Source organism: Vitis vinifera, chromosome 3 (assembly GCF_030704535.1).
Source record: "Vitis vinifera cultivar Pinot Noir 40024 chromosome 3, ASM3070453v1".
In the NCBI taxonomy this organism is placed as follows: domain Eukaryota; kingdom Viridiplantae; phylum Streptophyta; class Magnoliopsida; order Vitales; family Vitaceae; genus Vitis; species Vitis vinifera.
In genome coordinates this window covers 11,623,074-11,649,026 of record NC_081807.1, presented here as the reverse complement: position 1 = coordinate 11,649,026, position 25,953 = coordinate 11,623,074, and the positions used below count along the sequence as shown (strand labels likewise).

Genomic DNA, 25,953 nt, shown 5'->3' with positions numbered 1-25,953 from the left:
AGAGTTCTTCACATTAAAGGCTATTTTGTTATGGACGATTAATGATTTCCTTGCATATGGGAACTTATCTGGTTGCACTGTTAAGGGATATCATGCTTGTCCAATATGTGGTGAAGAAACAAATTCACATTGGTTAAAACATGGGAATAAGAACTCATATACCGGTCATAGAAGGTTTCTTCCATGCAACTATTCATTTAGAAAGCAAAAGAAGACATTTAATGGTGAACAAGATTTTAGGTTACCTCCAAAAGAACTTACTGGAGATGAAATATTTACAAAGGTTGATATGATTCATAACTCATGGGGAAAGAAAAAGAAGGTTAAACAATGTGAATCCTTTGCTAATCCTACAAGTTGTTGGAAAAAGAAGTCTATATTTTTTGAACTTGAATACTGGAAATATTTTTATATCCGACACAACTTGGATGTCATGCATATAGAGAAGAATGTTTGTGAGAGCATCATCAAAACTGTGCTTAACATTCCAGGTAAAACAGATGATGGAGTAAAGTCTCGACTTGATCTTCTCGAAATGGGCTTAAGACCTGGCTTAGCACCAACGTTTGGGTTGAAGCGAACTTATCTTCCCCTTGCATGCTATACTCTAAGTAGAAAGGAGAAAAAAATAGTATTGTAGACTTTAGCTGATTTGAAGGTTCCTGAAGGTTATTGTTCAAACTTTAGAAACCTTGTGTCCATGGAAGAGCTAAAGCTTAATGGTCTTAAGTCCTATGATTATCATGCATTTATGCAACAACTACTACCAGTAGCAATAAGATCTGTGTTGCCTAAGCATGTCAGATATGCCATTACAAGATTGTGTTTTTTCTTTAATGCACTTTGTGCAAAGGTGGTGGATGTGTCAAGATTGAATGATCTACAAGAGGAAATAATGGTGACTTTGTGCTATGCAAAAGACAAGTTCAAGGAAACCTATTGATAGATGGGTCTTGTGGAAGCTAGCAAGATTGAAAAAAATGTGAATATGATGATGTTACGAGGCCTATAGCGGAAAAGATTGTAAGTAGTCAAACCTATACTTAGTTTTAGTCAATTTCATTTGTTTTTTATTTATTTAATATGACTCTTAAAGCATCTTATATTTTTTTGGAGGATGAGTTGGCAAAGGCTGTTGAGGAAGGGAATATCACATGTGTTGGCCAAAAGGATATCCTCACTTTAGGATTGGGTACATCCGAGCATCCTAGACGGGTTAGAGGAAAAGGTGGGAAAGAAAAGCCCAAACAATTCTTCAACACACCAAAACCCACAAAAACTCTTGAAGAAGAGGAATGTCAAAGGATGTTAAAGGAGAAAGTAAAGAGCTTGGAAGAGGAGATCATTTCTTTGAAAGCTGAAAAAAAAAAACCCCTCACACCCCACTCTGAAGTGAGCAGCACAAACATAAGGAAACAATTGTTGGAACATGAAGAAATACGAGGGAGGACTCATTATAGTGCTTATGTGGAAAACCAATTAGCAGAAGGGACTCAGAAAGCTTCTCCACTAACTCAGGTATATATGGCTTTTCCTAAGTTAAATTTATGAAAACAATATATAAAATAACTATAATGAAAGGCTAAGGATTAGAAAATATGTTTTTACAGGTTTATAAATGCAAATTAGCTCTTGAAATTGAAGAGAACATTGTTGCATATGGAACTTATTTACGAGATTCAAAGATTTCCATTGATGGAACTAATATATTAGTGGTCATCCTTTACCCTCTTCAACCTAATGTACTTCTTCCATTCCCACTTTCTGAAAACATTAGTACAATAAGGGAGGGTGTTGGATATGAGGTTTTGTGGCCTGTTGCATTTGTGATAAATGATGAGATGAATAACGTTATACCCAAACTTTCAAAGTTGAGTTATATTTTCCTACACTCTTGGTTTATTTATTTTTCATTTTAATGTCATGAATCTATTTATGTGTTTAGGATTTTGGCAAGAGAAAGAATAAAATGAAGAAGATACAAGCATCCCCAAAGAAAATCAAATATGAGAATCCAAGAGATATACAATTGTTTTCTAAAACAGTTTCAGCAATGTTGGAGGGTCAACCAACACCCAAAGTTGACTTTCCAATCAATGTTTTTGGGATAAAATTTCAAACCTTCCTCTTGACAACTGAAATGAAGGATGTAATTTCTGCAAAAAAGTTGACTATGAATTGTATATGTTTCTATATTTGGTGAGATTTTGCTGTAAATCTTTATATTACATTCATGATATAAATAAGTAGAAGCCGTTTTTTTCTTCTTTTTTTTTGAGTAATTCTAAACTGGATGATATTTCATTAGGTGGTTGCATGAACATCTGGATGATACACTACATGAGAAAATTATATTTGTTCATCCAGGACTGGTGTCTAAGGCTGGAACAATAACCTCACAAATTGAAAAAAGAGCAAGGATCATTGTTGACCTAATTGACTCCAAATTGGCAAATCTGATTTTTCTTCCATATAACCCAAGGTAAGTTGTTAACTATAATTGTTTTTAATTTCTTAGCCTTATAAATGCTATTTATCTAAATTATATGTTAATATATTGTAGGTTTCATCGGGTTTTGGCTGTAATTGACCTCAAATCACAAACAGTCTACTATTTAGACTCGCTATTACAACACCATACCAAGATATAACAGATATTGTTAACATGTAAGTCTACCATAATTTTAGTTTTCATGTCTCAAAATAAACACTAATGTAATCTTATTTTTTGTAGGGGGTTTCAAATTTTTGTATCTCAAAAGAAGAAAGGATCTAAAAAGAGCTCAAGTGGATAGTTATTGAGGTTACATTTTTTTCTTCTTCTAAACTTTTTGAAGACTTACCTACATTTAAGTTGCTTTCTTGAATTAAAGTTTACTTGATTTTTGAAATGTAAAGATTCTATATGGCTTCCTCTCACATGAATATATACCTATACATATGAATTTTCTTAGCTTATAATTGTTTTTGTTATTATTTCCTATTCCTAAGTTGAGTTGAGAAGAATACCATATATGTTTGTTTCACCACCTTATGAAAATATAATCTAAATTGCTATGAATACAATGTACTCATTTGTCCATTATTCCACTAGTAATGAAGTAGTACTAAAAAAGAACAAACCCATAGTATTGACAATCCTTTACAACAATTTAGATGTATGTGTGGGTAAGGAAGCAATGAGGATTCATTTAGATAGCTTTGATCATGTTACTTAGGTGTGATTTGTTCTTTATATCTTTCTTTTGGCCTTAGTATGTCTTATATACATCCTATATTTAGTTTAGACATTTCTTATAAGGCACAACCTCTCTCTCTCTCTCTCTCTCTCTCTCTCTCTCTTTCTCTCTTTAATCTAAACTCTTTACTCTTTTATCCATCTTCAATCAAATTGTTCATGTGTAAAACATTTATTCCTTATAATTACTAATTGCATTTCTCTTCTATAATGTCAATCTATGAGATGTAAAAGGAAACTAATACTACATATTTCCAAATATATTATTGATAATTGCTCTTGAAGCTTGATTGATTTACCTTACTGAAGTCTTAAAAGTCATGATCTTTTCTAAGGGATATTTTCACATAGACAAAAGTTAACTATTCTTTTTTTTTTAAAAAAAAAGTTAATCATTATTCTTAATAAATATAATTAATCATTACCTTTATCTATTCCTTTTTTTGTCCATATTTCACATATACATGTTATTTAACATTCTTATATTTTACCCAATTTAACCCTCCAAGTTGTAAAAATGGGAGCTTAGGGTATTATGCTAGACATGTATTGACTTAATTTAGGTGCAAATTTTACTTGAAACTAACATTATGTCATTCATTGTTTTTTTTTTTTAAAAAAAAAAATTTAAATGTGAAGGATGAAAAAATTAACCAAACTTATATGATGTCATATTTGATCCTGAAATTTTGTTGATATAATTTTGCTCATAGGGGCCCAAACAGTTGGATGGTGTCATGTGCAGATATTTTGTCATGCGATACATGTGAGACATAATTGCAAATAGAAGTCTCCTAACATCTCAGGTTTATTTACCTATGTATTTTCATAAGTACATGAGAACTTATACATATATTTAATGTTTCATGTTAACATATTTTCTCTTCTCATATATTTTAGTTTGAAGGGAAAAAAACCTATTCACGAGCTGAGTTAGATGAAGTGAGATCTGAATGGGTCTCATTTTTTAGCACTCTTATCTTAGACCAAGTATAGTGGGTATGTGAATTTTATAATTTTTTAATAAAATTTCAAACATAAATTTGAATTAATGTTGCATCTTTTCTCTTTGCAAGGTATAGGGTGACATTTGCAATTGTTGCAATTTTGAGATTTCAAGATCATACGTAAGATCTTATTGTCATGCATAGATGCTGAAGTTTTGGATACTTTTGGGTACATACCTATATCTTTTAAAAGATACATTTGATGAAAGTACCAATTAATGTTTTTTTTTTTTATTATGTATGTTTGTGGATTCTTTTTGCATAAATTTTCGTACATGTTAATATCATTTTAGTAAAATTTTAAATATAGACTTAAAGTAATGTAGTTTTTTTATCTACTTGCAAGAAGTTGAATAACATTTGTAGTAGTTGGAATTTTGAGAATACATCATCAACATAGGTTCTTGCTATCATGTATGTAAAGTTGCAATTAGTTTTTGCTTTTATTGGATATTTTTAAATACATATCTTATCTATATTTTTTCCCTAAAAGTTCATTGCTAGATTTTTATTTTTTTTTAAAATGCATTTTGGTACATTTTTATATCTTTTTAATTAGTACTTTTAAATATAACATAAACTAAGGTTGTTTTTTTTCTTATTTGCAAGAGGTTGGGTGATATTTGCAACATTTACAATTTTTAGAGTACAAGATCATGCATAAGTTTTTGTCATCATGTATAGCTATTAGATTTTTTGGTAAATATTTGTCATTTATATATATATATATATATATATATATATTTGATAAGAGTACAAGATCATGTATAGTTGTTTGGTTGTTTGTGAATACATTTGAATATATTTGGGTACATGCTTATATATTTTTTTTTAAATTTTGAAACATAAACATAAAGTAATGATGTTTTTTTTTTTTTTACTTGCAAGAGGTTGGGTGACATTTGTAGCACTTGCAATTTTTAGAGTACATGATCAGGTATAAGTTCTTGTTATAATGCATAATTATTTAATTATTGGTTTTTTTTAGTAAATATCTCATATATATATATATATATATATATATATATATATATATATGATAATAATATAAGATCATGTATACTTGTTAGGTTGTTTGTGCATACATTCCGATATATTTAGGATACATATTTATATATTTTTAATGAACTTTCAAACATAAACATAAAATAATATTACTTTTTTCTTTCTTGTCTGCGGTTAGGTGACATTTGCAGTAGCTATAGTTTTTAGAGGAGAAGATCACGCATAAATTTTTGTTATCATGTACAGCTACTTGATATTCGGTTATTTTTTGGCAAATATCTATCCTTTTTTCATATATATTTGACAAGATAACAAGATTATATATAGTTGTTAGGTCATTTGGGAATACATTTGGATACATATTTATATCATTTTATTAATCTTTCAAATATAAACATATACTAATGTTTTTTTCCTACTTGTAGAAGGTTAGGTGGCATTTGCAGCAATTACAACACTTTTGAAGGCACAAGATCATGCATACATTATATTTATCATGTATAACTATTGGATTTTTGGGTACATATTTGCCTTTTTTTGGATGTATGTGATGATAATACAAGATTATGCAAGGATATTAAGTTTTTTTTTTTTTTTGTCAATATGTTTGCCTACATGTTCATATTTTTTTTAAAAATATATTTTATACATTCATGTAGTTTATCCATATATATATACACAACAGGTTCAAGTTTTATGTAGATCATTTGGGCAACAGGTTAGGTTGTTGACATGTTCCATATGCAACCTTGATATGAAATAAAACAATTTCCTTTATATGAATAAAGAAATCTTGACATAAAAGACATTGTAGTCCTTGACATAAGAATAAAGGAACCTTAACATATTAAAATTTCAACTTTCAAAAATAAAAATAAAAAATAAAAAATCCTTGACATATGTGTAAATTAAATTTGAAAGCATATACAACAACATTGACATATGTCATACTTAAGCTTAACATATATTGAATATAATCTTGACAAAACAATGAGTCAACCTTCACATATGTTTAACCTAACCTTGACTGATGTGGAAGAAACATTAACATATGTCATATTAATAAGATTCCTACATTGATAGAAATAAGGCTTATCTTATTTCATGCATATGTTAAGGTAGCTTTTATCATTTCTTGACACTGGCATAGATAACATTTGTGAATACTGATCTACCTTAACAGATATACCTTATCTTGACGATGAAAAACTGTCAATGAAGACCTTTTTTCTTGTAGTGTATGGTCTCTAATTTTAGCAACCCTATTTTGTTTGTTGTGGCTTCAACTTGATCCTTTTACCGCTAGGTTCTAGGGACTAGATGTTGAGGCCTGTGGTAATGAATGCTGATTCAAATGCTTAACTTAGTGTTATGTTTCACAGCTAATGGAACACTTAAGCTTCTAACCTGCACTTTGGGATTTTTTTCATTTGATGTGGTTGTTTGCTCTCTACCACTTGTTCAGCAGATCAAGGTTGTCTGTTCCCCATACAAGAGCTTTACTTTTAGGTATTTCCTGATGTCTCCTTGGTTATTTTCCTAGTTTCTTTCTGATGACTCAAATCTGTACCTGCATTAATTTCAATGCCTGGCATGTTACTAACACTATTTACCCCTAAAAAAACAAGGAAGAAAGATGTATTTTGTATCAGATATTATAGAAATTGTTTGCCACTTTATGGAAAGATCCTTGTATCTCTGGCTATCATACCATTACGCTATATCTTTAACTTAGTAATTTACCTAATAAAATTACATGGCTTTATAGGTGTTATTCATTTGTCTATTTTTTTTTCCATTTTCTAACAAATTGAGGGCTAAATTTTGTTTTAACTCTCCCTTTTGGTGTATAAACTCTCATTTGAAGGATGCCTCAGTTAATGGTCTCAATCCTTTTGCCTTGTACATCTTGCAAGATGTGCCTATCCCAAAAACAAGTCTCCAACATCATTTTTTTATTTCACTGTACGTTATAGCAACATAGGTGGAATATATTAAGGCCATAATTATGATCACTGCCCCCAACAAACCATCATCAGTTTGTTCATGTCATCAACATTTACTTCCCATAAGCAAAGATACTATTTGGTTAGTGTTTTCGAAAATATTTTTCTAGCTTTTGTGGGCTAAACTGACTTCTTTGCTATGATGTGACACAGATGCTCTATGTTTAACATCAAGTTTGATTTTCATTTCACAACTAATCCCCATCTAGATAATGATATCCTGATATTGATGCCTTAAGCTCCATGGCATGATGTATTAAAACTAAACCCTAATTTTCATCTCTAATTATCACTCTCAATTGATTCATCTTACACATTCCTTTCATTTTCTACAAAATTTCCCTTATGAGTTTATTTTCTTTCCTTCTCTCTTCTCATCAAAAAAAGAAAAAAAAGAAAAAGAAAAATGGCCTACAAAATAGTCAACCCATTTCTTTAAATATATGTTGTAGTACCACGAATTCCAAAACAGTTATAAAAAAAGCATTAATGCATTGACTATAGTTAGGTATCATGTTCTTCATGAGCTTCTACCATATGGGGTGATTCATGCCCAATTGGTGTCTCAGCTGATTCGTGTCCAGCTGGTGTTCCTTAATTGAGGGAGTAATCAACAAAATTTATAACCTATAACACCATATACTAGGGTAGCAAAGAAAAAACTACTATAGTATAGCGGCTCTAGGATCGTTCACTGGGAAGGATTAGCAAGCTATCAATGATACCAATTCCAAGTGAATTGGTCTTGTTTCATTTCAAGGTTAGCTTAAGAAATAAAACACAAACTTTGATTGGTAAGGATTTAAACTAACTAACATAACAAGTACTCGGAATAACTTAGGAAGAAAAGCATTCCTTGGAGAGTTAGGTTCACTGGGGTGGTTCCTCATGCAAAAGACATAGCTCCGGTCAGATGGTTCCTTTCCTCGCGTTAGAGATTCAACATATAGTCAATTCTCTAACCGGTGTTGTACAGATACCTCCTTCAATTAGATTTCACTTTAATTCTCTCACTGATACAACTTGCAATGGTTCATGCCTCTCACGAGCACTTACCATTCAAGATGATCTTTAACCTTGGACTTCCCTTCAAAAGCTTGCAAGAGATAACTAATGGATGTCTCCTTGGAGTCCAAAAGCTTACCAAGTGTTGGCTATTCTAGAAAATCCTACCTTAAAGTCACCTCCCAAAGGCTCGCAAGGGGTAAACTAGTGCATCTCCATGGACGGAGATCACTTGCCTTACCAAGTGTTAGCCCAGGTGACTCTAAGGAGTTTTAAGTTAACTAAAAATATAGAAATCACTAAAGGATTTCACTTCCTCTTCATTACTAGCTAAAACCACAAAGCTTTGCATTCTTGCACTTGGAACCTTCCCCGGCAACCTTAGCTCCAAGGAACTAGAGGTTTAGTTACTCATTCTCTAGGGAAAACTCCTCAGAGAGTTCATAACTTAGTAAGAAAATGAAAATACAAAGTGAGAAGGTAAGGCAGTAGAAAGAATTGAACTTTACTTGCTTACCAAAAACTTTACAAAAGGCTCTCCTCTCTGAGAACAGGCTCCCGAGAGGTATTTATATGAACATAATATAAAACTAAGTATTACATAGATATTTAGTCTTTTTTACTAACTTAAAAGCTAAGGAATCTTGTAATTGGTGGCTTACAAGGAGTATTTTGGGATTTAGACAACAAAAATCTGATGTAAAATATCTCCCAATGTCGGTAGCAAATATCGGGATGCTTCAGGAACCATTTCGCAAGAGAAAATGGTGTCTGCGAGATTTCGCAGACACTCAAGAGGGCTGCGAAAAATCTTCGCAACAACAAGCTAAACTCGCAGGGCTGCGAAGTTGACTTCCACCTTGAGGTTCCTAGCTTCCCTCTCGCGGTATATGTCGGGCAACTTCAGAAGGAGATACACCCTACTGTACAAAAAGGCTGCGGAATCACTTCGCAAAAAAAGGGTGAGTTCGCAACACTTTGCAAAATGCTTCCTTCAGCTTGGAGTGATTGGCTTGCAATGGCTGCAACTTCTTTGTTTCAACTCCGAATTGCGCACCGTTTGAAGCATTGGATTGTTGACTTCCTGAGCTTTGAAATGGTATAGAGCATGCATCATTTGGACTTCATAAAGTGCTCCAAAAGTGGCTGCTACGACTGTCATCAAGAATATGCTTCATGGCAGATTCTCTTTACTTTTTCTCCTTGCATTCCGGATTTACTCTTGGCAAATGACTTCTAAGCTTTGCCCAAGATTCCTCAACACTCTCCTCAGTCTTGACTTGCTTTGGTGCTCAAAATACTAACAAAAACACCAAAACTTACACAAAGTGATTAAAATTGCTTTCAAGGGTCCTTAAAATGCCAATTGAGTTAAAAGGCTTAAACTACTACTCAAAAGTGTTTAAAAGGATTAATTATAGGCTATCAAATAGCACTTTTTGAGTAGTAATCATGGGGTGTTGTCTACTTTATTCATTCTCTCCTTCATTTTTCAACACATAATTTTTCTATTACACAGCAATGTCACAACACCATCACCACAATTCTTCACATACATGACTAATGGAGTTTCTTCTAAGCCATAGATACAATATAGTTTTCCACTCATAAAAAGACAAATACAAAAATATACTCATCTCAAATTTAAAGACTTAGGAATGTAATATGGTCCCAAAAACATAACTCAGAAAAAATGCGTACCAATTCTTACCTCAACAATGCATTAAACAATTCAAAAATAAATAAAATCTGCCAATAAACTAAGGCATGACCAACACCTCACAAAGCTGTCACTTCTTTGACATCCCAAATTTGTAGTCAACTTTCATCTTTTACATGCTTACTGCTATCATTTTATCATGTCTCAAATCAAATTCATAAAATAATTACAATAACAACAACAGCATACATTCAATTTTATCATGCAAAGACAAGGACAAAACAATAACAACATACACAATGAAATCAGTATTCAAATTTAGTAAAGCAATAACAATGACAAATGACCAAGCAAATAATTTTTTTAGTTGCTAGTAGTAACTCTCATATATACCATTAAAATTGAAAGAAAATTTCCATCGACTAGTAGTAATGCAGATGAACCAATTTCCCAAAAAAATATGATGTCAACAAAATTCCTGGAAAGTAAAATAATAATAATAATAATAATAATAATAATAATAATAATAATAATAATAATCTATTTTCTCTAAATAAGAACATATTTTTAACTAAAAATAATTTATACTATATTTCATTCTACTGAAAATGAAACTAAATACAAGAAACCCCAAAATAAAGCACTTCAAACCCTAAGATGTTCGCACCATCCAAACAAACCCATAAAGGAAAACTCACATGTGATTGATTAATAAAAAAACACGCATAAGAGGGAAAACTTCAATTTCGTTTCGAGAAACCTTAACAAAATTCCAACTTTGATGATGCAAAAACAAGATATGTCTCCCGTTCGGTTTACTTCAACGTATTGGGAAGATGGGCATCAGCTTCGGCTACTCCAGACATTAAGAGACAAATAGGTTCGACCAATCGGGATGTTAAGAGAAAAACAGAGAAGTCTGAGAATTCGGGAAGATGGGTATCAGTTCGGTTTGGGCCGATTCAAATTTGAAATGACCTTCTGAAATGGCAAGTTTTTGAGATTTCGGCTTAGGAAAAATCTCATATTTGGTTATTGACAAACTAAAATGCAGATTTAGGCCTATAGAAGTTTCTGAGAACAAAGTTAGATGTCGCTTGACTTAAGGTTTTTTTTGCTAAAATGAGAGAGAGAGAGAGAGAGAGAGAGAGAAGAAGAAGACAACCAAAGTTGAGTCGGGTGGTTTTTTCTACAATTATCAATTTTCAAAGTTTTTTTTTAAAAGTATGACATGGAGGCTATTTAGTTGCTATGCAAAAGACATCAGGGGCAATTTGGGTAGATAAAATTGACTTAGCACAGAGTGCACAATTCTCATATTATTTTGCCAATTAATGATTGTTTTCCATATTTCATAAACTTGGGGTTTGAATATCATATATTTTATAAATAAGGGCCCTAAAACACAAGTTTCCCCATTCTTTTAGCTACCTAAAACCTGACTTTATCACCATCACCTACAGTCACTCATTTTCAGAACAGCCCATAAGCTCTAACATCCCAGCTACACTACATAGAACCACCCACCAACCATCTTTCACTGCCATTTGCCTTGCCAAAACTCCATCACAAGATCACTTCACCTGTTAACAACCAAAACACAACTATCATTTCATTTTTCCTACTACCAATACCCACTTTTCCTTTCCCAAAATCGAGCACCATACAACACTAGGTACCCCCACGGTAATTTCATCTTTTTCCTACCACCAAACCATTGCACCACCTTACCATAGGCTCCATGATGGCTTCATCTTCTTTCTCCTATTAAGCCAAACACCACGCTGTACCACACAACCCCACTATGGCTTCATCTTCTTCTTTCTTTCAAGTCAAACACCGTAACAATTTCAATGTGTAACAAGATGACCCGAAGATGGTTTCCATGAAGAAGAATGTCGAACTTTTCAACGAAGAAAATGTTTAGATGATGTCACCAGTGATTACTCTACATGCCTCATCAAGCTTGAAATCCAAATAACTTGCTGCTGTTTTATTTATTTATTTTTTCCTTGTTATGTTTGGACCTGAGTCATGTACTCTTTATGAAAGCCATGCATGGCCATGCACACTATACTTATCATATTTATTTTCTTCATTTTATTAATTTATTGATTTTGAGTGTATGATTATTCTAATCATGACTTTGGCATTTATGCTCTTAATATTTTAGCTAGTATTTTAAAATTTTTAGACGTAAAAAAGGCAGGAAAGTTAGTTTTTTTACTAAAGGCATGTTTGGCTACGAAAAATGGGGAAACGGTTTTGGAAGTAAGGAAATTCACATTTAGTTGAGGAGGTCAAATCAAATGCGGGAAAGGTTCAAGAGCCTTTGAAAAGGAGATATATAATCAGGGAATGGTCTTTTATGAAAGGGCTAGCATTTTTTGGAGAGCCATTTTTGAGATATCTAGGAAGTTGAGAGAAAGTGAAAGAAAAAACAAAGAGAAAAGAGAAAGAGAGATGCAATCAAAGGTTGCGAGTTTTCTATTTTTTTAATCTTGGTTGAGAGAAAGTTGAGGAGGAGACGTGAAGATCAAGAGTTCTAGTGAAAGAGTACTGCCATTGAACTTTTGATCATCTGATTTCGCGAATTACTCTTTTTTTTTTTCTCAGGTTCTAATATGAACCTTTGTTTTTCATTGTCCTTGTTCATTTTGATCAGATCACTTAAGAGTATATATGGTATTTCGTTCATCTGTAGCGGATTGGTATTGGTTTTGATTGTGTTAAGAATTTTTGAATGAATCTTTATGATTTTTGTACTTTCTACCTCTGTTCGTTTTTGAGAAATCTTAAAATTGTTATTTCTGGATATTTCTATATATATAGGTTTGGACCTGATCATTGGAGAAATTTTGATTATATTCTATTTGTTTAAATTGTGATATGTTACCTTAGAAATCTCATATGATCCTCTATTTTTATCATCCTCATTTATTTTGATCAAATCATTCTAAAGTATATAATTGTATTTCATTCACTTGTTGCAGATTTATATTGGTTTTGGTTGTGTTGAGAATTTTTGAATGAATTTTTTTATCATTTCTGCATTTTTTTCTACCTTTGATCATTTATGAGAAATCATAAGTTATTATTTATGGAAATTTCTATATTTCTATATAGGTTTGAATCTGAAAAGGCATTTAGAAATTTAATAGAAATAGAATATATTGATTGAATTATTATTTTTTATATTGAAGATGCATGTTAGAATGAGGTGGAAAAAGAGATGTAGAGATTGATTTTATTATTATTATTATTATTATTATTATTATTATTATTATTATATGTATAAATATTGGAATTCAATAGAAAATATAACAGAGAGATTGGATTTCTTTAATGAAAAATGCATGCTAAAAGTAATGAAGTGTGATATGTTGAACGAAAGAGAAAAACAAGGAAATGAAATTTTAATGATATACATGTGTTAAATAGATAAAAGAAAAATAGAAAAATGATTAGTAGATTTGAGGATTATATAAACTAGCCATAAAAATGTGCTAATGAGGTTAGTGGACATGCTTTTATCAAATAAAACAAAGATTTTTTTTTCAATAATCTTATTGTTAGTGCCCACATGAAATTTGAGTTGATGATATGAAGGTTATTAAGAGAGTTAGTGTTTTGTTCACGTAACGGTGAAATTGATATTCTATGTTTGGTCTGTACTTTAATTTGATGTAAGTAAATTATTATTTTTTTGTCATTAACTTATACTTTACATCGTCTTCTTTATTTAAATCTCTTCTTATTTTATAATTTTTGAATGTTTGTTAATTTAGGTCGGGTTGGACAAATTGGGCCACACATGAGTGTTGTTAGAATTTGATATTTAGAAAATTAAGTGATTAAATATGAAGTATTGATGAATTATTATTGAGATTGAATTAATTTTTTTCTCCAAAATTTCTTTTCATCTAAGTAAGCCATTGGATAATCACATGGCAATTGACTTTGAATAAACTCTCTTGATTTTGATTCATGGAAATTTTTTATATCTTAATCTTCTAAAACAATTCACACATGTACACTCACAAATTTTTTGGTAATCCAAATTTTAAAATATATATGAATCATTTTTTTTTTTTTTTTTTTTTGAAAATTGATTTTATACCTCATTCATAACAAAATCAATATTAATCTCTTCTATAATGGATTGCATTTAAAACCTATCTTAGTCTCTTTTAAGTATGAAATTTCAATTTCTTCAAAGAAAATAACAATTATGCCCATCATATTCGGTATGCAACTTTTGAAATGGTTTTAAAATAAATTTTGGTTTTGAATACACATGAATTAAAATTCATAGCTCCAATCAAGGGATTCTTTATGAATGAATTCATGTAAATTAAAATGGGATTTAATAGATCCCTACATACAAAATTTTCCAAAAACAAGGTTTTCTGTTTATGCTATTAATAGCTCACTATATTTGAATTTGTAGATTAGAAACCGACCATTTAGAAACTCTTTAAAATTTTTCTAATTATTCCTTGATGTTGTGAACTTATTTAATTTTATTTTAGGATTTTTTTTTAAGTGAAAATTATTTTTTCCAATTAGAAGATATAAATCAATCTTTTACAAGGTTCAATTTTCACTCTGTTTTCGACACTCAGTCTTGTTTTGAAAAATTAAATTAATAAAAGACCTCTTTAATTTCGTTAAATATTTTTCCCTAAATTTAGACTTCTCAAATTTAATTTTCGACAAAGAAAATATTATAAATAATTCCAAAATGAGAGATATGATTTTTTTTCTTCTTGCACCCACTGCACATATACTTTTCTAGAGCTAAAAACTTTTTACTTATTTTTAAATATGTTAAGAATATAATATTTCCTTATGATTATTTTTAATTAAAAAAAAAACATGTTATGCTAGTTTTAAGAATTTTTGTATGCTTTTAGGACATCTCATGTTAACTAAAAAAATCTATTGTTGAATATTTTAGCAAAATGCCCTGTTCTAAACCTACTGATATTATTATGAAATCTGGTACTAAATGAGAGTTAGTTAATTAATTTGATCACTTGGATTATAAACTAGACGCATAGGATATATTCTCTAAAAAATTGCATGATGAAACTTAACTTCTAGATATTTGTTTAGATTTATTTTGTAAAATCCCATGTTTTGACCATTTGCTGATTTTTATTTTTTATTTTGCAAAGAAACCTTCTTGCAAATAAATTTGACATTGATTATATATAAGTTTGGTTTCTAATTCCTTTTTAAATTCATTACTATTATTTATGAATTGATCTCATTTCTATAAAAACGCTTTAAGATGTTGAACCAAGTACGCAAATCTTTTCTTTGCCATTTATTTAAATTAAAGCTTGTGATTGAACATTGTCTATTAGTGTTTTCTAGTTGTGCTGAGATTATATGACTTTAAATTCAACTTGTTATAGAATATGTGATTGCTTAAAATACAACGTGATGCTATTGCTTGTTATTTAACTTTTGTGTTTTCTAAAAGCGCTCGGAATGCAAATTAGGTATGTCTTTCATTATTAAATTGATGAATTGTATTGATGTACTTATTTAGTTTATAGTATTTATGAATTAACCAATTAATCATTGCAATTATTTCAACTTACTTAGTAGAGACCTAATTTTTAGGGTTTTTAGGGGTGCTACAGAGTTCTTTACTGTACATTTACGATAAGTAACCTAATCCCTGGACTTGGACTTGAGTTTTCAAAGACAGGTCTTTCTAAAGAAAAAAAAAAGTCATTTTTTTGGAGTTTTTCTTTCTTATTTTATTTGCCCTTTAAAAAAAATAAAATGAAAATAAGTGGCGACTCCGTTATTTATAAAATTGGTTTTTCACAAACAAAAAAGCGAGTCTCGCCATCGAGTGAGAACGCATGTGAAAATGTGGGATCACAAATATTTTATTAAAATGTTTTAAAATAAAAATTAGAAATAATATATAATATCACATTATTTATATTATAAAATAATCAATATTATTCATGATAATGATAGATATTTGAACATTACATATAAATTATATAAAAATTTTGCATAGATTTTTTTCATAAGCGTTTAGATCAATGAAGGCTTAAAAGCCAAACAAGATTTTACAAATTTTTTTTTAAAAAAAATTAATTTTTACTTTTCTTAATCAAATGTAATTTCAAAAAAGGGAAAAATAATATAAAATGAAAACTAAAAAAAAATGTTTTTTAAGCCAAACATTGCCTGATAATTAAAATTAGTTTTTAAACATTAAAATATTAGTATTTTACATGTTTAAAATTGCCACAAAAAATTCAATTTATTTATTAATACAATGATGTTGTAAAATAATAAAGTAGAATGAGAAGAAAACAAAAAAGAGAAATTATAATGTGGGAAGAAAACGGAATGAATTTTCATTAAAGATCTCACCCTTTTATAGGGAGTCACAAAGAGATATACATTAATATGGATGATCATCCACAAGTTCTCATAATCCGATAAATTTTCATATTTTATAACACTCCCCCTTGGATGATCATAAAAATATGCCTCATTAAAACCTTACTAGGAAATATCCTATGGGAAAAACCCTAGAGAAGGAAAAATAGTACAATATTCTTTTGGACAACTACAAATTGCCTCATTAAAAACCTTGCTAGTAAAACCCAATGGGACAAAACCTAGATGAAGGAAAAAAGAGTACAACGCAGTGATATTCTTATTAGTTAGCTCCCCCTCATGTTGACATGATTATATTTTCTCTATCAGTGCAACATGAAGATCTTTGAGTTGACGTATTCCAATGAGATTCTTGAGTATTGCAGTTGACAATGACCTTGTGAATAATTAGATTTGCTAAATTGTCACTTGATCTTACTCGTTGAATAGCATTTTGATCACTCTTCTAGAGTTGATGAATGTAAAAGAACTTGAGTGATATATGCTTAATTTTATCACCCTTAATGCATCCTTTAATCTATGCAATGCATACAACTTTATCTTCATATAACTTGATAGCATTATCTCTGAATAAGGCTAGTTCACATGTTTCCATTATTTGCTTGATTAATCTCCACGATATTGTCGTACCACTATAGGTAAATACAATACATTTGAGATCGAGCTTTGTAGGGGTCTGAAAGATAGTTAACATCTACATATTGAAACAATTAAGATTTTGATCCTTCTTAATAACATAGACCCATGTTATCATACTATATGATTGACTTTATTCCAAAGTCTCTGAGTTGATGCAGAATTATATCTCACAAGTAAGTAAACAAAGAATGTGATATCTAGTCATATATAATTTACAAGATACATTAGTGCACTAATAATATTGTAATATGGTACTTATGGACCAAGTAATTTTTCATTATGTTCTTTAAGACGAAAGAGATCTTTTTTCACTTCAAGTGAACAAACTATCATCAAAGAACTTAATGAATGTAATTTACCTATATGAAAGTGCTTCAAGACTTTCTTTATATATGTTGACTAATAAAGTAATATTTTGTTTAAAAAGTAATCGATCTATAGGTTGAAGCAAAAATTTTGTTTTCCAGAATCTTTCATTTTAGATTTACTTTTCAAATAGTCAACTATTCTTATAAGCTCTTCAGGAGTTCCAACAAAATTCAAATGTTCCACATATACTATAATAATTGCAAATATTCAATATAATGAATATGCATAGACAAATAAGGTAATACACATATACTTCCCATTTCAAATATTCATTGAAGTGATTGTACCACTTGTCGTTGGATGTCTTAATCGATATAATGATCTTTGTATCTTAATTGAGTATATGCTAAAATGTTTTGAATTAGTTGCTTTAGGCATTTAAAATCTTTTAGGGATTTTCATATATATGTCATCATCTAAAGATCTATATAAATATGCAATAATGACATCCATGAGACATGTTAGCCCAAGGGTTCTCCTAATCACATTTTGATGATAACAAACCATGGTTAAGTTGCTAATTGGTTTGAATTATAAAAAATTTCAGGTTTTAGTTTGGAAATTCAAAAGGATATCCGAGAAATTCATCAAAGAACCTAATGGATGCAAGATCAAGACAAATGGAAGACCCTTTAATCATAGGAAATATATGTAAGATGAATGCATGGGTGCACTTAGGATTTTTATATCTTTTCATGCATCTTTAAAAACTCAGTTTATGCATTAGAGTTAAATTTCGATTAAAACCTAAGTTTTATCAAATGAACCTTAGGCAAATAATTTCAAAATTAGCATACTCCTTGACCTAAAGACCTTTCCTAAGTGTTAGAAGTGAAAAGAATAGAAAAAGAAAGGTTTTCGAGCCAAAAATGGTGAACCGATCAAGGCACTGGTCAACTGGCTCAATTTGTTAAGGTACTAATCAACCGGTTATACCTTCTCGATCGAGAGTTGGTCGAGAGATGCAAAAATCTTCTCTCTCTTCCTTTAGCCTTGTATTCCTGGTCGATAACTAAATTTTATCAACCAAGGTCCGATCAAGGCCTAACGATCACTTGCTATGCATTTATTGCCCAACGGCTAGTCAACCAATCAACCCCTAGCTCGATCACTCAAGGTTACTTTTTGGCATTTTGGCTTTAAGGCTAAAAATCTATAAATTAAGAGCTCCACTTCATTTATGAGCATAAGAACACTTGCATTTATTTGTTTACCTACCTGTTCTTAACTTAAAAGCTCACATTCTTTCCTTGGTGCATTAAATCACCACCTGCATATTCCTTAGTGCACCCTTGTGATTCTTCCAAGAATTTGAGTTGTATTTGAGCCCTTGTTGAGTTAGGTTGAGAGATTTGAATTTTTTATTTGAGTGTTAGAAGTTTCAAGTAAGTACAGACTTGAAGGGATTGTGTAAGAGCCCATTGGAGCCAAAATCCAAGTATAAAGGTGTTAGAAGTTTGGTTGAAGCTTCAAGTATAGTGGAACTCACACTCAATTAGGAGCTTGAGGAGAGTGGATGTACCCAAGGGGTACCGAACCACTATAAAATCTAATTTTGCTGTCTCTAACCTTATTTTTTTATATTTGTCTTTCTTTTTCTTGAATTCATTGTGTTTGAAAAAGAATTTTAAAAACCAATTCACTCCCCTCTCTCTCTCCTCTTCCTCCTCTTAGGTGTTTTCCCTATTAAGTTAGCCTTTATTTTCTCAAGACGCAAATCCAATCCTTCTGAGATTGCTAAGCAATTTACATATCTAAATATGATCGTGTCCATCATAGCAGAATATGTTTCCTTGTAGTCAATATCAGGTCTTTACGAGAAACCATGAGCTATGAGCCATACTTTATATCATGTGATTTCATTTTTTTCATTACACCTACTTATAAATACTCATTTATATCTAACAAGTTTGACAATTTCAGGAGTCGGGACTAGAGGTCTAAATACTTCTCATTTTCTAATGAGTCTAATTTTTTCGGGATGTATTCTTTCCATGTTAGCCAATCCTTTCTATGTCAACATTCATCCATAGTTTCTGGTTTGGGATCCTCATCATTTCTTATGATGTCAAGAGCCACTTGGAAAGAAAATATATTGTCAATGACAAGAGTATTTCAATCTCATTTTTCTCCATATATAAGTAGATAATTGATATCTCATTATTATCAAGAACTTGTACCCTTTCAAGAGCTAATTATAAAATATATGCCTCTCCTAGGGCTACTTGTTTAAACTATACCTCTTCAAGGGCTGCTTGAGACTGATCATTCGTTTTAATAACCCATTTTATATGCAACTTCTTCAAAAGTTCCATCTTACGTATATCTTTTCTTGTGTTTTCCTCTTTTAGGGAATGTCTTTGCCTTTTTAGGGTCTATCATTCTTTAAGAGTGCCTTAGACTCATTACTTAATTGTCCTTTAGGGATATCAATTCATATTGGAATATTCTCAGTTAGTGAAAATGATTTTGTCACTTTCCTTACATCAATGAAAGCATTTGGTAGTTGATTTGCAAGTCCTTACAAATGAATAGTCTTTTGAACTTCTAGTTCACATTGATTAGTACGAGGATCAAGATGAGTCAAAGTCAAAGCATTTCAAATAATTTCACGTCGTTCTTTTGGAACTGACCCTTCTCCCCCTAATGGCAGGAAAATTGTCTTATTAAAAGGATAATTTGCATAACATGTCATTATACATTTCAAATGTATAGGTAGACTAGTCACTAGATAAAAACTTCTAATTTTATAATGTACATCCATATGACTTTATAAAGAATTAATGCATTATCTTTTACCTCGAGGGACCAAGTTGGTCTTATAAGATTCTTCTAAATTATCATAGTATAAAGTGTCATTCACATGAAATCAAATACTATTACTAGTATTGTAATATAAGCTCTTTTGGAGCCTTTAATCAAGTTTCTATCACTTAATATAATATTAACATTGTTTGTCATCAATGTTGTGCAATTAATGAGATAAGAGTTTCATTAATATAACAAGTCATAAAACATGTCACAAAGACTTCACCCTTATGGAGTTGAAGAAATATTATTATAGAAGAAGAGTTAAAATCAACAGAAAAATACTAGTAATCGATGATGACTTACCTTAATAAGTTGTATAAAAGCAACAAAAACATATATAATATCACAAAAAGAAATATAGAAAAAATAATTTAAAGTTATATATTTCCTAAATATCTCTCACATTTGATTTTATAAGTGTGGAGCAATATATACATGAAATAACTAGGAAGTATTTCAATAATCAAACTACTTGTAGTGATAGATCAATATTTGTATTCAAATATTATTATTATCATCTAAATCAATGTGCAAAAATTAATTTATAGATCAAATTTTCAAGAGAACATATCATGATTTAAAGCATCTTGCAATTTTTTCATGTCTCAAAACTTTAATTGAAACATTACAAATCCATCTAAATATATATACATATAAAGATATAACATAATATATTAAAAATAATAGTTGAACCTATTGTAATTTCAAAATTATTCTTGGATAATGAAATTATTGCATTCATAAAAATACCATATGTGACAACATGCAATAATATATATTATTTTATATAACTCAAAAATTTTCAATCATAAAAACATGTCTTAAAGAAATTTGACATGCAAAATCAAATTATTAATCATATGACCAAGTCATATTGTGGACCCCACATTTTGGCTCATGCGCTTCCACTCAATGGCGAATTCACTTTTTATTTGAAAAATGATTTACCTTTTAGAAAATGACTTGGAGTCACCACTTATTTTTGCTTTATTTTTAAAGAGTAAACAAAATAAGAAAGAAAACCTGAAGTGTGACTCCTTATTTAGAAAAGATGCTGTGAAAAACCAAATCAGGATTCGGGGGTCAGGTTACTTATTGAGAAGGTACAATAAATACCGTAGCACCCCTCTAAGTCCCTAAAAAAAATGGGTCTCTACTAATGAGATGAAGCAAGTATGGCAATTGATTGATCAAATATAGATATCGAATGAATATCAATCAAAACAAAATAATCGAATGAACAAGTGAAGCAAAGAGTGCACAAGAGTGATAAGCTAATTTGCTTTGTGTCAACAAAGGTTAGTAATCAAAGACAAAATAATCGCATGCATGCCATAGAGTGGAATAAGCCAATCATGTATAGCAATTAATCAATCAAACAATCAATCATAAAATCACATATGTTGGGCCCCACCAAAGCCTAATTTATTTTTGCATGAATTAATCCCATGAATTTCCATTATTTGGAATTACGGGATTAAATTCATGTTTATTTTAAAACATTTTAAAAATCATGGAAGGAGTGAAAAAGGCTTGCTGAAGAGAAAACGACAACCAATTTTATTGAAAATGGAATTTTTAGAACCTAAACACTAAAGAGGAATGGGAAATGGTGAATTAACTTATTTGAAAACAAAATTTTTGAAATTTGTTTTTCTTTTTAAGGCATGCATGCAGGTATGGGCTGTGAAAATGGGCCTAGGGAAGGTGGTCATGCAAACCAAAATTATGCAAGTGGGCCCAGAATGCAAATGAGAATTGCCTTGTAGGTATTGCTGAGATTAGCCTGAAGGAAACAAGGAATTTCCAGCATGCTTAATCCTTCCACCGCGGTCAAAAACCTTCTCAATATTTTCCATCATTACTCCATTGACTTCGATCAGAAAACTAAGCCCTTCTTTTTGGCAAGTTTGTTGATCCCTTCAAGATGACCTACACAGTACTTCAGGATGATCTACACAGTACTGCATATGTTCCTTCAGTTTGGGATCAGACCCTGTATTCAGGTCAAGAATAACGGCAACTGCAACTTTCTCACCACCACATCTCTTGTTGAAGTCATCTTCAACTCGGTCAACGGTGAACTCGGTATACTCGTTAAGGATCCCCGTGCCACGGACCACATAGCTATAGGTCAGAGACTGTTGACCCACCATCTCCCACTTCTTTTTCAGTGCAGAATACATTATTCCATTCACCCCCCCACTGGCTTCACCCCTGAAGTTTTCACAGCTCGACATCCTGTATGGGAACCTCACTAACACATCATGTTCAGTCTTCTTACTCATCATGACAACGCGACAAGAATGGAGTTGAGATAGCGAATCGGAAGGCAGCTTTGAGTGACAGATTTCATAGAAAGAACCCACTTCCTTCATTTCCTCATTAGATGAAATCTTGGATAGTTGTTCATTAGTTTTGGCTCTCGTCTTCACCTAGACTGCATGCATTTCCTGTCTTTTTGTCGATTCTGTATGGAATGGCTATGAACTGGCACGCGCCTATGAATATTCCTCAACCTTATCAAACGTTAGACCTTGATGACAAAGAAGCGTTGTAGCCAGATAGAATATTTCTTGTCCACACTGTTTTGTTGTTTTCTGTTAGGTCCTGGAACAGATTTGAAGAGGCGTTCAGTGAAGGAGGAAGAAACCATATGCTTTCGGGCCACCCGATGGGGCTGCTACAGTTGTTATCATGGATGACATTACTCTTAATTTCTTTTGGCTGCGGAGGCCAGAATACCTGGTTTTCACTGCTTTGGACTTCCATCACACCAACTAATGGGATTAATTCATGAGAGGGGCATGATTCAGCATACTAAAAAGGAAAGGAATTGAACTGGAAGTATTTTTAGCAACTGGACGATTAAAAAATCTAGGCCTCTTGATCTTTGCTGGAGGTTGAGTAAGGTTTGATAAAGCGGAAGCTACAAAAAACTCTATATCTCATGGAGAAGTCCCCTCTGGTGTTTGAATTGCTACAGGTTCATCACATCGAATCTTCAATGAATGCCATTTAAAATTTGGTTACTATGGTGCCTGTGAAGTGCCTTGGATCATCTCCTTGAACTAAATGATTATGGACCTCATTACCTGAAGGCAACCCAGAATGTGGAACGCAAATGAGGAGAATGGTGGTGAGTTGATGAACATCAAGGATGATTGAGTGGCGGGTTTGCCTTGAGATGTTGGACCTGGAAAAGATTGGCTTGAGATATGGGTTTAACAGAGGAAAGCCTTTGGCGAAAGGCTTCTGAATGATCACGCATGCATGGGTCACTTGTGTCAAGATTAGATGAAAAATAAACAGGTGGGATCAGTGGAGAATCTAGTGAGAGAAATGGGTGAGTGGGCATCTAAAGCACAGTGATATGGGTATGGTGGCAGAGGGTGATAAATGGAGGGACGGGTATGGTCATGTGTATGGTGAAACATGAAGTTGGAGAAATAATGAGATGAGAGTGGCCATGTGTAAGACTTCACATACATGGGAAATGAAAGGAAATGTGCCAAAAATGAGTAGTAATGAAAGAAATGGGTATGATGGTATGATGGGTTGGCTTGATGGATGGGTTTCATGGATAGGCAAGGTGAAAGAATTGAAGGTGGCCATGCACATAAAGTCCCATGTGTGTGGAAACAATGAAAATGAGCTGGTGGAGGATGAACGACATGATGAGATAGGCTAAGCAAGCACAAAGGGTGATTGGGGTGGAGCAATCTTAGGGTAAGTGCAAGGGAAACCCAAGAACAGTTGAATTTTAGAGGTTCTAGAAGTGTTTTGAATAGTGGTTCTGGGATTAAAGAAGAGGTGAAAAGAAAGGTTTGGTGGAAATGGTGAAAGGAATGGGTTTAATGGTGTGGTAACGGGTATATGGATTCTTGAGAGGGTGGGAGGTGGAAGTGGGTTATTGATGATGGGCATGGAGGAGTTATATGATAAAATGACAGGATCATATGATGCATCAATCTCCTCATCCTCTTCTCGGATCGGGAATGGGAAACAATTAGTGACTTCAAGAACACTGCCAGCAAATATTCCCACACCTGAAACTGTATGAACTGATCTGCTGGAGGGATCATGCACCACTTCCACTGATATTTGACTTGTCATCTAAGCAAGAATGGTTAGATAAAACCATGTATGATGATTGCTCACTGATCCATTCCAGAAAAAGCAGGCTTTGTCTTATCAAAAGGAAGTTGTAGCTTACCTTTGTAAATTATTTAAAAGTGCACAAGTAGCATTCCTGAGCATATACAACCTTGCAAGCTAGTTCAACTGTGCTATCAAAGTAAGCAGGGCCCCATCGCTAAGAGCAAGACTACCGCACCTGAAGTCTTATGATGCCACCAACAAGCTTGTTGTCCTTTTGAAATCCAGAGCGGATCTCTTCAAGAATTAGACCAGGGGAAACAGTTATAGGATAGCACCAGGTTATCAGTTAATTTCAACTGTGATTTAGATTTTGGAATTGAAACCATAAGCGTGTTTGCTCTCAAATCCAGAGATGTTGTCTTCTTGCCATTGAAAAAGTCTAAAGGGGTCTCTCTAACCAATTGGTCTCCATGTCCTCTCTTGAAACAGAATTATTTTCTGCGAAAACCACCATCCAGGCAACCATTGAGTATTATGCCAGAATTTCATCACAAGAGAACTCCTTGGTAGCACCATTAGTAGTCTCAGTAGTCAAGCTCACTGAATCAACTCCTTCATTAGCTTATTCAAGTGATCAATAGCAGCAAGGAATTCCCCATATTCTATTGTTCCACTATTATCAGTGTCAACTGCATCCAATGTTGTGTCATCCTTGAGAATCTTTCCAAATGCAATCATGGTAACGTAGTTCGTACAGTGTCAACTGATCCAACTTGCACAGCCTTGGCCGAAGACACTTTTGAATTGACTCCAGCATAGGGCACAGTTCCAGAAGATACAACTGAAGCAGCTCTAGTGGTGGTTGGAGAGGGACTCATCCTAATCTTTCAGCTACTTGACCAACATTTGTGTACTCGGGAAAGCAAAAGGATGAGGTGTCAACAACCTCACATTTTCCACACTCTGCATATATATCTACCAGTGCATTCCCCAAGAACAAGCCCAAGACCATCCCTCTGACCGATAATCAATCAATCCACATCCTAGATCGAGTGCATCAAAAAAAGAAAAACGAGAAAGAACAGAGACTAGAATAGAGGAGAACCAGGAAAAGCAAGCAAACAATATATGAATCAAGAGAAACCACATCTAATGCTCTTTCAATGGGCTTGGACTGGTGAGAAGAGTACTAGCAAATTCAAACGAGAAAATGGCAACCAATATCTTCACATAAAGCAAAATGAAACAGAGCTTCACTGGGTTCAAACAAATACTAAAAAGAACAGTGAATGAAACAATCAATGAGCATATGAACAAGCCAGAAATCGACAAAACTCATGTAAAGCTCCTGTTATCCATAACCAAACAAACAAACGAAACCCCAAACAACAAGAGGAGAAAATGAAATAATAGTGATAATGAAGATGAACAAGAGATACACAGTAAACTTACCTGAGAGCTCCGTCATAGTTCTTGCCTAGCCAGAGAATCCCTCTTCCCTAGAACAAAGCCTCACTCCAAAAATCCTCTCTCCGTGAGCTTTTCTCCCTATGCAAAACCTCTCCCCCCAACCTCTACCTCTCTCGCTATATCTCTAACAAAAACTCCCTCAGCTCCTTCTTTCCTCCCCCCCTCAAAACTTTCTTTTCCCTCTCTCTATAACCAGCCTAGAAA

The 25,953-nt window shown here is 32.2% G+C and overlaps 1 protein-coding gene across 1 annotated transcript; it reads right to left on the bottom strand.

The window, feature by feature from the left end:
• Nucleotides 1–22,100: 22,100 nt before the first annotated feature.
• On the bottom strand, nucleotides 22,101–25,017 carry LOC104878890 (calcium-dependent protein kinase 20-like). Its single transcript, XM_010649802.1, has 2 exons — nucleotides 24,881–25,017; nucleotides 22,101–22,419 (listed from the first exon to the last, which is right to left on the bottom strand). Exons 1-2 carry the CDS (start codon nucleotides 25,015–25,017, stop codon nucleotides 22,101–22,103), a joined length of 456 nt encoding a protein of 151 aa, XP_010648104.1.
• Nucleotides 25,018–25,953: the final 936 nt, after the last annotated feature.

What these genes read in the sequence shown, in the direction of transcription:
- LOC104878890 (XM_010649802.1), bottom strand. Translation starts at nt 25,017, where the DNA reads ATGATTGCATTTGGAAAGATTCTCAAGGATGACACAACATTGGATGCA. An exon ending in CTAATGAAGGAGTTGATTCA is followed by an intron (nt 22,420 to 24,880) that starts GTGAGCTTGACT and finishes GTTCCCATACAG; the next exon opens with GATGTCGAGCTGTGAAAACT.